The 15,510-nt window shown below is 45.8% G+C and overlaps 1 protein-coding gene across 1 annotated transcript in view; it reads right to left on the bottom strand.

Moving 5' to 3' along the window:
* Window positions 1-12,489, bottom strand: part of DSG2 (desmoglein 2) — a gene marked incomplete at both ends in the record, with an annotated part of 39,879 nt that extends 27,390 nt beyond the window's left edge. The window contains one exon of the mRNA XM_080919708.1: window positions 12,430-12,489. Coding sequence (XP_080775834.1) covers window positions 12,430-12,489 — 60 coding nt within the window. The remainder of the gene's footprint in view (window positions 1-12,429) is intronic.
* Window positions 12,490-15,510: the final 3,021 nt, after the last annotated feature.

Below are 15,510 nucleotides of genomic sequence, written 5' to 3'. Positions count from 1 at the left end.
TCGCATCCCGGAAGATGCACCTTCTTGTGCCTGCTATCCCTGAATTCTACTGCTTCCAGTCCCTCTACCGCTAACTCCAAACCAGAGGCAGTTTTCATGGATCGTCTTCACGTTTCCATTCATGCATGAATTCACTGTGATATGTCCTCTGCCCGAACTTCTGCTGCCTCGTTTGCCTTTTCCATGTTAGGAAAATAGAGGTCCACGGAGTCCATGTTAAGTGGAAATCAAGCGTTCTCTAAAAATGTATGCTGGCAGTCTTCATGTTGCCTTGAAGGCTTCCCTATGGAGTCTGCTCTTTTTGTGGACACTTAGCCACCCCACTCCCTCTTATTCCTTCTTGCCTCATCTAAAAGAAATTCAGGGTCAGGTGATATTGCAGCTCTGAGGCAAGCGTCTGGGCAGATAGAAAGCTATGGTGGCCTGCATGAGTCTATGGTACCTGGACACTTTGTCCCCAGCTGTTGGCTGTTTCGTCAGGATTAGGAGGTGTGGCCTTGATGGAGGAAGTGAGAGGATGGGAGTGGGACTCAGACTCTGAGGTTCAGAAAGATATGTGCTGTTCTGATTTGCTTTCTGAGCCTCCTGATCAAGGTTTGGGATGTGAGCTGTGAACTGAGCTGATGTAGTTTCGTGCCCATGGATTCTAACCTTCAGCCCCAAGTAAACTATCTTCTGCAACTTGTCTTGGTTATGATGTCTTTGCATATGGAGAAGTTAACTTACAGCAGCCTTAGACAATCACCTACTATAGCTAGATACATTATTTCTTACTTTATCTAAGCTAGGTGTGCTCCAAAACTTTACGTTCTCAGTAACACAGTGGCTCTGTTGAGAGAAGTTTCGCTGCTAGGAATTTTGTACAGGAAAGCCTACTGCTTTCACCCAAGATGGCTCAGAGTCACATCGGCCCGGACAGAACTGAGAACTGATACTTCCTTTCTGCCTCCTGCCACTCAATCTCTCTTTGATAGTTATATGGGCTATTTACCACTTCCATTTAAAAGAATGTTCGTTTTTATTTGTGTGTGTGTGGTGTATATGCACATGCTCACGTGCAGATGCCTGCAGACTAGAAGATGGAGTCAGAGTCCCTTGGAGTGGGAGTTACAGGTAGTGTTAAAAAATGAACTCAGGTTCTCTTCAAGAGCAGCAAGGACTCTTCCCCTCATGGTCATCTCTTCAGTCTCCCACTTTGATTCTTGTCTAGAATCTTATTGGCCCTAGCAAAGAGGCATAATTACACGTTACGATCACTATATTCTTCTGAGCAAGCTGCATATATTTTAATTGATAAAAGGAAGTGATCTATCACCCAACTCACCAAGTGAGAATTTTTAGTGACGTACTGACATTTATTTCCTAGACAATTGCTTAGAAATGCAGATTAGAAAGCGCTGAAAGACGGAAGTAACTGAGATGGAGACAACTCTGGACTCACCTATGAGCAGTTCCAGGAGCTAAAATAAAGCACTCAGAGAAAGACTGCTGCCCCAAGGAGGAGACTCTGGGGGCCTTGGCTGAAGCACTCAACATTCAAAAGGACAAGAAAAGGCGTGAGGTGACGCTAAAGCTGTGGTCTAAGGCCCGCGCTGTTCGAGGCTGACGTCTATACAAGTCAAGGAACCAAGGGTTGGAGTGGAAGTACGTGTCGAATTCTTACAGAATTAGTGTGGACAACCTCTTGTAAGTTACCACTCGACACCAAGAGGGACTACCAGGCAGAACCCCGAGGAGACCTCCCAAAATGACCATGGACTCCCGGAAGCTTTGGAAGTCTTGAAGAGGCTCACACTCTCTTCTGGGTACCAAAGCAGAAGGGCATGCCACAGGATTTCTGACTCCCTAACATAGGATCTTTCTGATAACGATTTTTCAACTTCCTTGCTGGGGCAGGGGACTGTTGGGTTTTATGTCTATCAATGGCACATTAATAATAAACTTAGCTATTTCCAAGGGGGTAAAAATAGAGATTAGATGCCAACAAGACATACCCAAGTATGGGAACAGGCATCTCATGGCAGAGCAGCCATGACTCACTTTGTTTAGAAGGAACTTGACAGACAGTGTCACATGCAATACTAGGATGAAAAGTAAGCTTCTATGTATTTAGCCAAAATAAGGTTTTAGATGAACAACAACAAAATCCTTCAAGAGCTTTCTCACTCCATAAAAGTTTAAGTGTTTCTACTGCCGGATTTTGTGCCTCCAGTAAAAATTGGCCTTCCTGGTAAGGAACAAAAAACTAAAAACTAATCAACCAAACAAAACGTTTAAGCAGCAAGGAAGGTCAAATAGCACTGAAAAAAAATGCAAACAGTGTACTCTTTGTTTTCAAGCTTAGTAACATTAGAAAGGGTTTCCTGTTTTGAGGCTATTTTGATGAATGTCACCGGGGGACTCGGGGAGGACTGGATTTAGCAGGCTAACTGCTCCTCCTGACAGACAGGTTCTCTGAAATCTTGGAGCTCCACGGCAGGCAGGTGACCTTCAGCCTCTTTCTGTGGGCCTAGGATTCCATGGTGATTTGACCCGTGACCTTCAACATCTCAGACTAGTATCTTCTACTGAACACAGAGGTACAGGAAGTAACCTCAAATGCTGTCTCAGCTTCATGACATGGTGATGGTGTGATACTTCCATTCTAGTAGAGCTGTCTAGAGAGGGTGAGCAGTCTACTCAACGGGCTGATCCACACAGGGCTGATCTAGCACGGCAGGCTGTTCTTTAAATTCAGATCCTCTCTGTGATGGCTAATAATGTCAAGTTGACAGGACCTACCAGCTAGGAGACAAACCTCTGGGAATGTCTGTGAGTATCTAGGCTGGGTAATTAGGGTGGGATAATCTACCCTCATTTGCTGTGGTCCCTGACTGAATAAAGGTGAATGAAGACAATCTCCAGCCTCATCCCTCTGCCTCCTTCCTGGAAGTGCAACCTTGTAGCCAACGGCCTCATCCTCCAGCTGCCAGGACCTTCCACTGTGGGGAGTAAGTATACTCTCAGATTGTGACTCTCAAACAGTCAACCTTCTGTTCTAGTGTGTGTGTGTGTGTGTGTGTGTGTGTGTGTGTGTGTGTCTTCTTAGCAATGAGAAAAGTAACTCTTATTAACTTATAAAACCATTCTAGAACCCTCTCATACCACCTGTCTAACCACAAAAATGCTCCAAATATCTTTGTTTCTCCTTTGGGCTATAGAGAAGGCCAAATCAGGCTTCAGTCTGAGGCTCCTTGGCTCTGCTCAAATCCACTCACGGAATGGGTTCATCTTTGGATGAATTAACAAGTAAATAAGATGAGATGCAATGAGAGCACAGGAAGCCACTTGTTTATTTCTTCTGGTCACATGTCCTGGTTTCCCACCTGTATCTACGGAGCTGGACATCTGGCTCCTGGAGAGATCTGAAGAAGATTTGGGAGGCTTTCTCTGGTCACAGTCTTACATGGCTAACAAAGTTTGGAACTTGTGATTTCAGGAGCATCATGATTTTGAAATATTTCTGACAATTCTGATGTGAACCAGATTTATACTGGAATTTAACATGCCAGACAGTCTTTTAAGCTATTTTTTTTATGGAGGTGGGGGTTAGTTTTTGTTTCTTACTTTATAAGTAAATGTTACATCTTAGTTAAAAAGTAGCAACTTTGGGGCTAGTGAGAGGGCTCAGTGGGTAAAGGCACTTGCTGTACAAGTCACGACTTAGATCCAATGCTTGGAACCCATGTAAAAGTGGAAGGAGAAAACTCACTTCATAAAGTGGTTCGCTGACTTCCACATGTGTGCCATTACACGTGTGTTCTCCTACAGTAGTCATCATAATAGATGAATAAAAAATCCCGCCAGGCATGGTGGTACATGCATTTTATTCCAACACTCTGGAAGTTGAGGCAGGTGGATCTCTGTGAGTCTAGGGCCAGCCTAGTGTGTATAGTGAGTTCCAGGTCAGCCACAGCTTCATAGTGAGACTTTTTATTAGTAAGTAAAAAAATAAATACATGAGCCAACTTAAAACAACTTATAAATGACCCAGGTATGTCCATGGCCCTCAGCAGCTGGCTCAAGGGTGCAGCTGTAGTCTTTACGGCTGCTGGTTTTGAGAAGTCCTCAGGGGCGGAAGAAAGCAGGACTCTGAAGTCGGCTTTCGTCTTCGTGAGCTCTGCACTTGAACTCCGTAAATACCTGACGGGTGAGGAGCAAGGTGCTTGGTTGCCACACTTCAGGGTCACCCTGGTGACTTCTGGTGAATCACCCATTAATGTTGGCTCCAACAGGAAGGCTTGTGCATGGTGCTATTTTACAGACTTAGAATTTTGAAACATGAAGTGGGCCATGCTGGGTTACATCCAACCCGCCCCATCCTATCCTGCAAGGAATGTTTTGTTTCCTGAGAAGTTCTTTGTCATTATATCAGTTCGCAGACAAGTAAACTGAAACCTTAGAAAAAATTAATTTTCTAATAATTAGTAAATTATTAAATTAACAAAAGATTAATTTTCATTCATTGTGGATTTTACTAGCATCCCTAAATCATTCTCTAAGAAGCATCCCAGTGGCTAATGGAGGACAGCTTTCAGTGTTTCATCTTTCCTATCCTCATCGTCATACAGAGACGTGAATGGTGCTTTCACGTGCTGGTTCCAGAATTACAATGAAAGTTGTTCGGCCTCACCTGATCGTTTACTATTCAGTAAGTCTGGACTGGGGTCCAGGAACATATATTTCTATTTATTTCCCAGGTAATATTGATGCTTTATGGCCTGCAAAGTCAGTTTCAAAAGGCACTGCCTACAAATCACAGGGTAACAAGGGAAGGATGACAGTCTGGGCTGGGGAGTTCATAAATCAGATAATGAGCCCTTTGATACAGATTGCTGTGTGCAGACCTGACTTCTACATGATGAAATTTAAGCTCAGTGAGTTATACAGGCAGGTTTTCACCTTATAAGTACCAATTATGTGCCATAGAATTGCCTTAGAAATTGTGTGTACATGTGTGAATGTGTGTGTGCCTATGTGTGTGTCTCTGTGTGTGCAGAAACTGAGCCTGCAGACATCTGTGAACTGCCCCATGTGAATGCAGGATCCTCTTCAAGAACAGAAAGCATTCTCAACTGCTGAGCCCTCTCTTCAGCCCCAAGACTGCTTTATGTGCATCTGGTTTATATCTCTCCTTCATGTTTACAGGTTACACTGATCCTGGACATTTATCAATTTGTTTTAAACCATTTTATCGCCACATTTCTCTAAATGCCTTTAAAATCGGACAAGCAAAAAGTTAAAGCGTACATGTGCTGAATTTTATTTGACATTTAAGAATCCTGGGCAGTTCCCATCTTTTTTTTTTTTTGATTTTTAATTGCAGTGTAATCATCTCTGAAAACTACACTTTAAAAAATGTGAGAAACTGGATCTTATTCACTGAGGTTTAAGAATGCAGTCTTCTTCCCCGCCACTAGATGGCACTGGTCTGCCAGGAAGACTGACTCCAGGAGGCACTAAAAACTGACCAATTGTCTCCAGAAAAAGTGGACGGGCAACCTGGACGGGTTTGGAGAGCTGTACGAACACGTTGCAGGATTCTAGCCGTGAAGTCTGGTAAATTTCTCTTACATTTCGCTGCAGCACCATGCACTGGCAGATGTGCGCCGGGAGACACGGAGCTCCCTGTGCAGCTCTATGGGAGGGATGTTATACAGCCATCACATTCTGCTCACACTACTTTCCCCACTGTAAGCTCTACCATCGTGGGAGAGTAGGTGTGAGTGCACACAGAGACGGTGAAGTGTGCGGGAGCAACGTATTTGCTATTCGGTCTATCCGGGCACTCACTCTGTTTAGGGCCCCCTGGTTAGCATGCAAAGGAATGGGTGTCGCGCTATTTTATAATATGTGCACAATCTCACTCTGTCCCACCTTCCTCCCGGCCCCAGCCTCTTCTTGCCTGTTCTCTCCTCCCGTCCACACACAGAAATAAATGAAGTCATTTGAAAGGACCCTTTCTCTGTTCAAGGAATTTGGTGAATTTCTGGCCATATGCTATTAAGACGTCACTCTAGTGACCGTCAGAGCTTAGCTAGGAGATAATAAGGAAGTTTTTATTCCTCCCAAGAGGAACTGGTCCTGACCCCTGTACCTATGAGGTTATCATTTGCATAACCACGAGACAGTGTTGCAGCTTGTAAATTAGGCATAGTAAGAGAAGCTCACAGCAGCCATATAGGAACGATTGCAATGGTATTCGACCGTGAAAGTTATTTAAACTTTATGAATTGCTTATACCTTGAACTTCCGGTTTTTCTATCATGACTGACCATGGCTAACCAGTAAGAGCTATGTGGGAAAGTGCGCACCACAGAGGGATGTGAAAATCAACTGCAAACTCGGTTCTGTGGAACTAGCAGAGGCAGAAGGTACTTCCTGCTGGATGGGAGGAGCCACGCAGGGGGCTTGGCTTTGGAGAAGATACCAAAGATAGGAGGAAGGAGGAAAGCCACACTGCACACGACACAGAAATTCGAAGGCAGGCAGGACAAGCGCTGTGCCTAGCGTCTAGACCTTCCGCAAGATGGTGGTGAGCAGAAAACCAGACAAAGTGGGAAGGACCATCGCTGATCATAAAGGGAGCCACCTCCTTCAAATGGGGAATCCGCCACTGTGTTTCTGAAGGACCTCCATGGTACTACAAGCAAGGCAGGAGGCCGTTTGAAGATTAAAGGAATAAGCCAGGAGAAATGGAAGAAATAATCGAAATGGGACGGATAGTGGAGGGCCGTTCTTGGCATGGGAGGCAAGGACTCAGGCTTAAGGGCAAGTGTCAAGATGGCTGAGAATTTCAGACGGCAGGCAGCTTAGTGGGGGTGCCCAGGTCAGTGATACCCAGTCTGGCCACCGGGTGGCTTTCCAACCTTCTCACTCATATGATTCTGGGGTCTGTATCGGCTCAGCTGCTGCCACCCACTCCCTTCCCAGCTTCTAGCCCCACATGATGTCTCAGGGGCACCCACTGAGTACTATCCTTTCAACCTGTTTGCTCGGAGAAGTGGGGGTGATGGGCGGAACCCTCTGGAGCCAAGAGCCACAATAAATCATTCCTTCTGTCCGTTGCTTCTGTTGGCACGCTGTTCACAGCACCGTGAAGCTAAGCAACGCGCCTCCCCAAAACACCCTCTTGGCAAGGAGCCCCTTTGGCCTCTTCTATTAGTTTGGAGGCCAAAGACTTCCTCCTATCCGTCCTTCTGCTTCACATCCTATGTTAAGGCAACGAGGACTCTTCTCGGTCCTCCAAAGGAGGCCTGTCCTTCAACCTACTCCTCTCAACCCCGACCTCTTCCTCTTCCTGCCATCTCATTGGTTTATAGGGCTGGCAGAGTTGCTCCATCAATTGTCAATCACTCTTCTGTGTACCCAGTGGGAAGTTAGTCATTCCATTTTGCCATAAGGAGACTGTAAGCATCCTGTGGGCAGGATATATCTGCCTGGGCTACAGATTCTTGCATAGAGCACACGACCTAGCACTAAGTGGTTATATGTATGTTTTTATTTTCCCTATAGGCATTTCTTATCGTGACGGTGTGATTTACAATCTGGCACCCCAACTTCATACATGCTAATTATAAAGGAGTGTAAAGTTTATTGTCATACTTAAGGTATACTTCAGAAATGTAAGCATGAACTAAGGATAGGGAGGTGTCTTTCATCACTGATAGAGCATGTGGTTAAAGAGTGCTTCAAAGCAGCTGAGCTTTGTGGTACCCACGGAGAAAAAGCTGTGTTAATGGGAGGCTAAAATACAGCTAAAGTTCGTTTGTGGTTCTAAGTTTGGGGAAATGGAGAGGTGGCTCCGGGGCTAAGAACAGTTGCCGTTCTTGCAGAGGACCTCTAGTGCACAGCATGGTGTTTCAAACCCACACCCTCTTCTGGCCTCTGCAGGTGCTGTGCGCATGTGCTGTGCTTACAATACACGAAGGCATAGCACCTGTACACAAAATTAGTAAATCTTTAGACTCCAATTTTTAATAGAATTGGACTGTTGTAAAATATTGTAATCATTCAGGGCCCAGAAAGGCAGTTGAGAGGTGCAGGTATTTGGTGTCAATCCCAGTGCTCCGACTTTGACGCCTGGAACACGCATTGTAGGAGAGAATGCTTGAAGAGTTGTCCTCTGACCTCCATATGCACACTCCGGTATACATGTCTACACGTACAAAAATACACATAAATAAATAGAGCTATTTTGAAGAAAAATTTAAAAGTAGAAATCCAAATATGGCTATTTATGTATTTATGGGCAGGGTCTAGCTATTTAGGTTAGGCTCATCTGGAATTTACAATTCCAGGATAGCCTGGAACTCCAGACCCTCTTGCCTTGGTCTCCCAAGTGCTATGAGGGCCACCTGGGCTTTCTGTAAAAACATCTTTCGACCTCGCCCTTGAAAACTTGAGTTTAGCTTTAGAACCCCTCACCATCAGGGACAACTGAAACTGACAGCTGCATTTTTTCAGCTAAAGTATTTTTGACTTAAATTTACAGCTAAAAAGAAAATGGTTACAATCGGCATTTTTCTCACTAATTAATTTTTTGAAACTGAAACCCATGAGATAACCGTTTCAAAAATCCACAAATATCAGGTTATTCTTTTGAGCACCAATGTTTATCATGCAGTTCCAGTTTGCACTATATTCTTAAATCTGCAATTTAGGGGCATAATAAGCCCTATTATCTGACTGCTGGTAATGTGTGCGGCCCACATTTACAACGTGGCCCCTGAAAGGAGGGCTTGAAATGGTAGTGATGTTATTGGAAGCACGGGTCTCTGCAGCTTCAGTCAAACCGGTTGGAGCTGAGCCGAGGCTGGACCTTACTCAGTGTAACTAGTGTCTTCCAAAACCAGGACACACAGAGCGGGTGACAGCCAGGAGTGACAAAAGGGAAGCTGTCATGCGACGATGGGAGACTGGAGAGGCACACACATGCCCGGGGTGCTAGGGACAGCCTGCCAGCTGTCAGATGCTGGAGAGGCATGGAAGGATGCAGGGGGCAGGGCTCTGCTGACCAGATTGTCTCAGCTCTAGAACTGGGAGATGGCAGACAGCTATTGGTGCAGAACACCCAGTTTTAGCGCTTTCTTTGAGGTCTGGCAAACCTATTAAATACAAAAGCTCAGGACTATGGGCTGAATCTCAATTATAACATGAAGTTTGACTTTTATTTAAGGCAAAATTGAGGCACTTTCAGAAAATCTCGCCTCCTCCTACCTTCCACAGCAGTGATTCTTCTTCGGATGTTTTTAAAAAATATGTATATAAATGTATATGTATACACATATACATATCCTTCTTAGGATGTTTTTAAAAAATGTATATGTTTCATTATAAGCCCAAGTGTATTAAAGTTATTATAGAATTCAAGAACTAAAAATGCTACAGTAATTTCACATACTTTGCTATTGAAAGACTGTCTACTAAAGTCTAAATATTAGTGATATTTAAAATGAATGGTATTTTGAAACACCAAATATATTAAAACATTAAATACTGTGAATATACCACGTGGACATGTCGACACAGCTTAAAGAAGTGGGAAATCTCAGGTAGAGAACAGCGGGAACATACATGTGCATTAGTCCCCGCATCTGGGAATAAATGTGTGTGTGAGTCCCTACACTTCTAGACACCACCTGAACTCTGTCGCTATCTTTATGTCGGAGGAAATCCTAGATGAGGAACGCTCGAAATGGAAGACTCTCAGGTTTTATTCAGAAAACTCGGTCATTTTGACAGAGTTGGCCTGAGTGTAAGGGACATTAAACAGTTACTTTGTGGTGTGCTACAGAAAGGACAAGCCAAAGGATGCTAGCGGCTCCTCTGCAGGCACAGAGCTGGATTCAACCACTCTCAGCTGAGCACCCTTAACTGAAAGGTTTGGGACGCACAGGTTTCAGGGGTTTTACCAAACTAACATTCGTGCAGCTTTTATTGACAAAGCATCTCCAGTTCAAAACTCCCAGCCTGAAATCCTAACCTCGTGGGTTCCCCTATGTTCAAGAAGCTTAGGACCCCAGAGTGCTCTAGGCTAAGACCACAAGCATTCATATTCAGACTCTGGTGCTTGGTCTCTAGGTCTGTGGGTGGCCGGGGACGAGGCACAGACTGTGTCTGCTTATGCATTTCAGTCACAGTGCTGTCTAGACTGTGGAAGGGACACTGTGACTCCTGTCCTGTGACCACAGGTGAGGCAGCAGCTCCCTCAGTGGCCGGGACTGAAATTCCAACAGCTCAGATGGCTGAAGGTTTCCTCAATGCTTTTACTCCATGTCCAGTCAAACTATATTATTTGAAATAAATCTTTTCCACTATGTGTTCCTGACACGAGCACGTGCGTCAGTGACCTGTGTACACTCGTGCAGGTATCAAGAAGTTAAACTCGCGGACTGTTCCTTAGGCGCCACCCACTCTGTCTTTGGAGACAGGGTCCTAAGCCTGGAGCTTGCCAAGCTGGTTAGGCCAGTCAGCCACCAAGCCCCAGGGAGTCTGCCCGACTCTGCCTAGCCTTCCTCAGCACTGGGATTATAAAGGTGCACCTGCACATGCGCATTTTCATGTGGGCTGAGGGAATCTGAGGGAATTGATCTCAGGTCCTCCTGCCTGCAGGGTAAACATTTCAGCAACTGAGCTCTCTAGTCCTAAATCTTCTTCCCCCTTCTGGAACAGGCTAGAGCAAAAGTTGTTATGTGGTGCTGAACTGACCAAACTGGCCACAGTTTGTATTCCTTCCTGTGGAAGACCCATCATTTCCCATCGTTTGTAAAGAGCACTGCTGTGAATCTCAAACTGGGAACAGAGCACCGCAGAGAATGCAGGAATGCCTACTCTTCTCAATCGGTCACCACGCCCTTTCAGATTGTATCGTGAAAAGCACTATACAGATAGTAGAGAGTAGCCTGAGGAATCTGCTCCTTTTCTGAGTAGCCCACACGGTCTAATTAAGTAAACTCGTACATAAAATGCTAAAACGGAAGCCTAAACTCACCATTCCTTTGCAAGTCTATGAATTAGCTTGTTTGCTATACACGTGAGGGAGTTTTCTTTTCTTACATGGAGAGAGTTTATTCTGAACCTTCTAGGTGAGCCCAGGGCTGTCTGTTGGATTTGGTAGTCCCCTTAGCTAGGAAGCAGCAAGAGGAGAGGATGAAGTTGATCCTCTGGTCAAAAACAAAGCCCAAGATTATGTCATAGAACTATCTCATGAAAAATGACCTCAGCAACATGAGCAAAGCAAAACCAAACAGCACCAGCGGCCTGTGGGAAGTGAGTTCATGAAAACCTTTGGGTTGAATTTACTCATCTTCCTTCTGTGTTTCCTTAAAACAGCAGCAGAGGCAGCCACCCCCACCCTATTGTTTTTCTCCACCTCTACCACCCCACCCCGGGATCTCAGCCCCCATTTCTCTTTCTCCTACCTTAACTTCTCTATTACTATCTCTCTGTCTCTCTGTTTCTGTCTCTGTCTGCCTGTCCCTCTCTCCTTCTCTTCCTCAACCACCATATCTCTAAATCCTTTGTTTAAAGGAAGAACTTCCAGTAGAGTGAATGTGCTTACCTTTTAAATTTCAATCAGAATGTAAGAAAATAGGGTATCATTTTGTACCTAATCTCCCTGAACCTATTTGTGATGATCCCACAATTTATCAAAACCCAGTTGGCGAATCTCGGTAAGTCACAGGCATTCATTCCTAAATTATATGCAATGTCGTTAGCAAGCAAACACGGTCACTAGAAATCCACGCAGAGCATAGAAACCAAACATAGGAAAGAAATCTGGACCCTGGGTCTGAACGGCTAGTGTGGAAAACCGTTTCTTTTAGATAGGCCATTCCTTTGATGAGGGTGGCTTCGATTTCCTTCTAAATTATAAAACTGTTACATACGTTTATTTAGATACCGGGTAAGTACTAACAGCTCAGAAGGGTAGCCAAAGCACCTTTAAGAGTAGAGCTTTAAACTCTGTAAACAATGCTTTTAGAGTAGGCATTTTTAGTTGTTATTCACTCTAGAAACTCAGTGCTCCCTGGTTTCCTGGTTCACAGACTGTCTCTAGCTGCAGGAACTGGAGGCTGCGGGAACTTCAGCAAACTTGCAAAAGGGTGCGCGTGGGGCTTCCCACTGCCTCCATGTTTCTCAGGAGGCTTCAAACAAAGCCTCGGGCCCCTAAAAAGAGGATCCCCTGCCCCGGGGCTCACGGCACCCACAGATCCCAGTTAGGAAAGGTCACTGGGAGTTGAGTTTGACCGTCATAGGGAGAGGGTGTTTGAGCGCGAGCACGGATTCTGCCCACCCTGCTCGCCCGCCACAGGTTGGGCCCTGTGCTGTCCCACCGCGGGGACAGCGGCACCTTCCTGGCTGGGGCGCGGGGGTCACTGCACTTACCACCGCCAGCAGCTGCAACAGCAGCAGCCGGGCGCACCGGCCGCCGGGGCTCCACGCCATCGCCTCGCTTCGCCGCACCCTCGCCTCCGGGCCTCGCCGGCGCCCAGCGGATCCTCTTGGCCAGGTCCCTCCTGGGGCCGCCCTTCTCCGCCTCTGCCCGGCCCGGGGTGCGGCTGCAGGTGTGGCCGGGTCGGAAAGGGTAGCCGGGGGCCGGGCCGCAGCCTGGATGGAGGAGGGGAATGCGCTCGCTCGGCGGGGAGGTGAGGCTGTTCCCGCCCTCCGCACCTGGAGCCGGTGACGTCCCCCGCAGGGGACCTTGGGTGGTTGGCCCCGCCCCGCCCCGTCGTGTCCCCTCCTCCTCCGGAATCACCTCTGTTGGAGAGCCTTCTAGTCACTGTCCAGACCCCAAGACAGAAGATCTAAGGAGCGGGACTCAGGGAGCCCGCGATCGTAAAGCTGAGGTGATAAAAAGCTGGAGTTGCGGGAATAAGCCCAGGTGACGACGTGGAGACACGCGGGTCACGCGGCGTGGGACCTGCTGTTGTGAGCGAGGCTTCAGTAGTGTCTCTTTAAAGGCCTCTCAGCTCTTCTCTGTGACCCTATCCAGCAGGTTTGCAACTTTTTGTGGCTCAGTGAGGAGACTGTAGAAGACTCACAGCAGGGCAAAAGAGACCTGTTGAACGAAATTAGAGACATCCAAAAATTGGATTACTGTACGAATAAAATTAGAAATTCTATATGAATCTTTCTCCAGTGGCCAGCTCTTAAGAACTCAGTGATAGTTGTTGAAATGAAAACAATATTTTTGCAAGAGTGAGTAAACGTTAAATTGAACTGTTATTTTTATTGTTATGATTCTTTAGACATAGTCTCTCTTGTTAACCCAGGCTGACCTCACGCTTCAGATCCTCCTGCCTCATCTTCCTTGCCTAGTTCTGTGGTTACAGGTGTGTTAGCAGCTCTTAAACAAACTCTTGGAAAGCAGAAACTGAATGTAGGTGTCCAGACACGAGTCAGCAGAGGTCAGAAAATTCCCCTGTTGCATGTAAAAAGAAAAGTAGGAAAAAACACTCAGGTAAATTTTAACATATGTGAATATGTTCATATTAGTCACTGCACACATATTTGGAACAAGCACATTATAGCATCTAAAGAAAGGTGTTTGCCATACTCTTTAGCTAATGGGAGGTGGTCCTTGTAAGTTTTAATTTTCACATCTTGTTAACATTTCTGCTTATTTCTGGCTGGTATCACAGTAGTGGAAGACCCTCAGCGTTACAGAGGGCTTACAGAACACAGGCAAGACCAGTTTGTCACTAAATTTAGCTCAACCAGCTGGGCTGTGCCTGAATTTCAAGCTGACACATTTTTATAATTCAGTACCATCATCTCTGATAGCTCCACCCCCACCCCCACCCCGGTGTCTGCAAAGGCTTCGAGCGGAGAAGCATCTCCTCTTGTTCAAGGTTTAGTCACTGGCCGTCTTTCTCTGGTTTCTACATGGTGGCTGGTTGGTAAATGAGCTGAGGATTAATTAGGCTTAGCAACCCGTGCTTGCTGTACAGTGGATGGGCCCAGTCTTCTCAGTCCTACAGCTAAGGCAGAGGGAAGAATGTCTTAGCGTTTACTCCTTCCCTGTGAACTAGACATGGGTGTTAGCACTGGTAATTCCCATTCCTCACAAGGCTGGAAGCACTCCTAATTCAAGACAGCAGGATTTACCAAACTGTGTTTGCAAACCTTCCCAGGAAGCTTTCTCTACACTGCCCTAAAGAGTGCTCTCGCCCCTGAGCCCGGCAGACACGTATTTGTGCTTCATTATCGAGACCTCAGGAGCTGTTTCGTAATGAAGATAATTGTAGCCTCCAGCACAAGAAATTGCTAATAAGATTTTATTTCTGTTGAATTGTTCAGCGGCCTCTGGGGACTGTCGGCTTCTTTCTATCAGGTGTCTGTCCCAGGACTTGAGCAGAGGTGTCCGTCAGTACCCACACCACATGATGTCATCAAATTTCATCTTTGTATAATTAATTTGTACTTCGCCAACTTTAAGCACAGAGCTCAGTTGAAGGGACTTTCTGAGAGTCAGATAATTTCTATCTCCTTTGCCCCTGACTTGTTTCATGCTGGGATGAGGTTAACTTATTATAAACAAATGCGGTCATCTCCAATGAAGCAGTGAAGCCGGTGTCGTAATACATGAGGCTGTTGGTAAGAGGCGGCCATTTTAGGTTCCAGCCTCTTCACTTAAAGTAGTTTAAAATTAGGATCCACACAAGTTTTTTCCTTAGATGCCTACAACTCATTAGTTCAAAACAGTTTGTTCAAATAACTGTCTTCAAATATTAGAGTTGGGCTGGAGAAATGGCTCATTGGTGGAGACAGTCTGTGGTTCCTGCGGAGGACCTGAGTCTGCTTCCCAGCACCTGCATGTTGGGTCACAACTATTTTTTGCTCCACTTCCCAGGGGTCCATCTGCTTGAACTGGGGGTCCCCCACCCCCAGTTCACGGAAGGACAAGGATTTCTCTACCTTGATTCCACCTCTCTAGAGCAAGGGTGTGAATTCCTCATACACACGTCACAGTGAATGGTGGCTTTCTCACTTGGCCACCCAAGCCCGACCCGAGGTGTCACCTTCAGCTCCCATTTCCAGGTCTTTCCATGTTCTCTGTGCTTGTAACAAGGAATTGCATGCCCCGTATGTAGTAGCAAGCAGTGGGTATTTCATCCAGGTCAACTGCTGTACCCATTGCTCTGCATCAAGATGGCAAGTTCCATACCATTTGATATCTGTGGTAGGCTTAGCCCTTGCCCCAGGCTCATACTGGATGATCAATAAATATTTGTTGGACCAAACCTACATATTAATTATAATTGAAAAAATGAGTATTATGGAGGAAAATGTTCTGAATATTCATTGTGAATGGATTGATAGATCTAGTCAGAAAATAGTGGTGTGTGTGTGTGTGTGTGTGTGTGTGTGTGTGTGTGTGAGAGAGAGAGAGAGAGAGAGAGAGAGAGAATTCATATGCATATGCATGTGACTTGTGTATGTGTGTTCCCTTAGTAACCCTGCAGC

This window comes from Micromys minutus, assembly GCF_963924665.1.
Source record: "Micromys minutus genome assembly, chromosome: 8".
Classification (NCBI taxonomy): Eukaryota; Metazoa; Chordata; class Mammalia; order Rodentia; family Muridae; genus Micromys; species Micromys minutus.
Note: the sequence above shows the minus strand (reverse complement) of the source record. Positions and strands in the feature narration are given on the sequence as shown.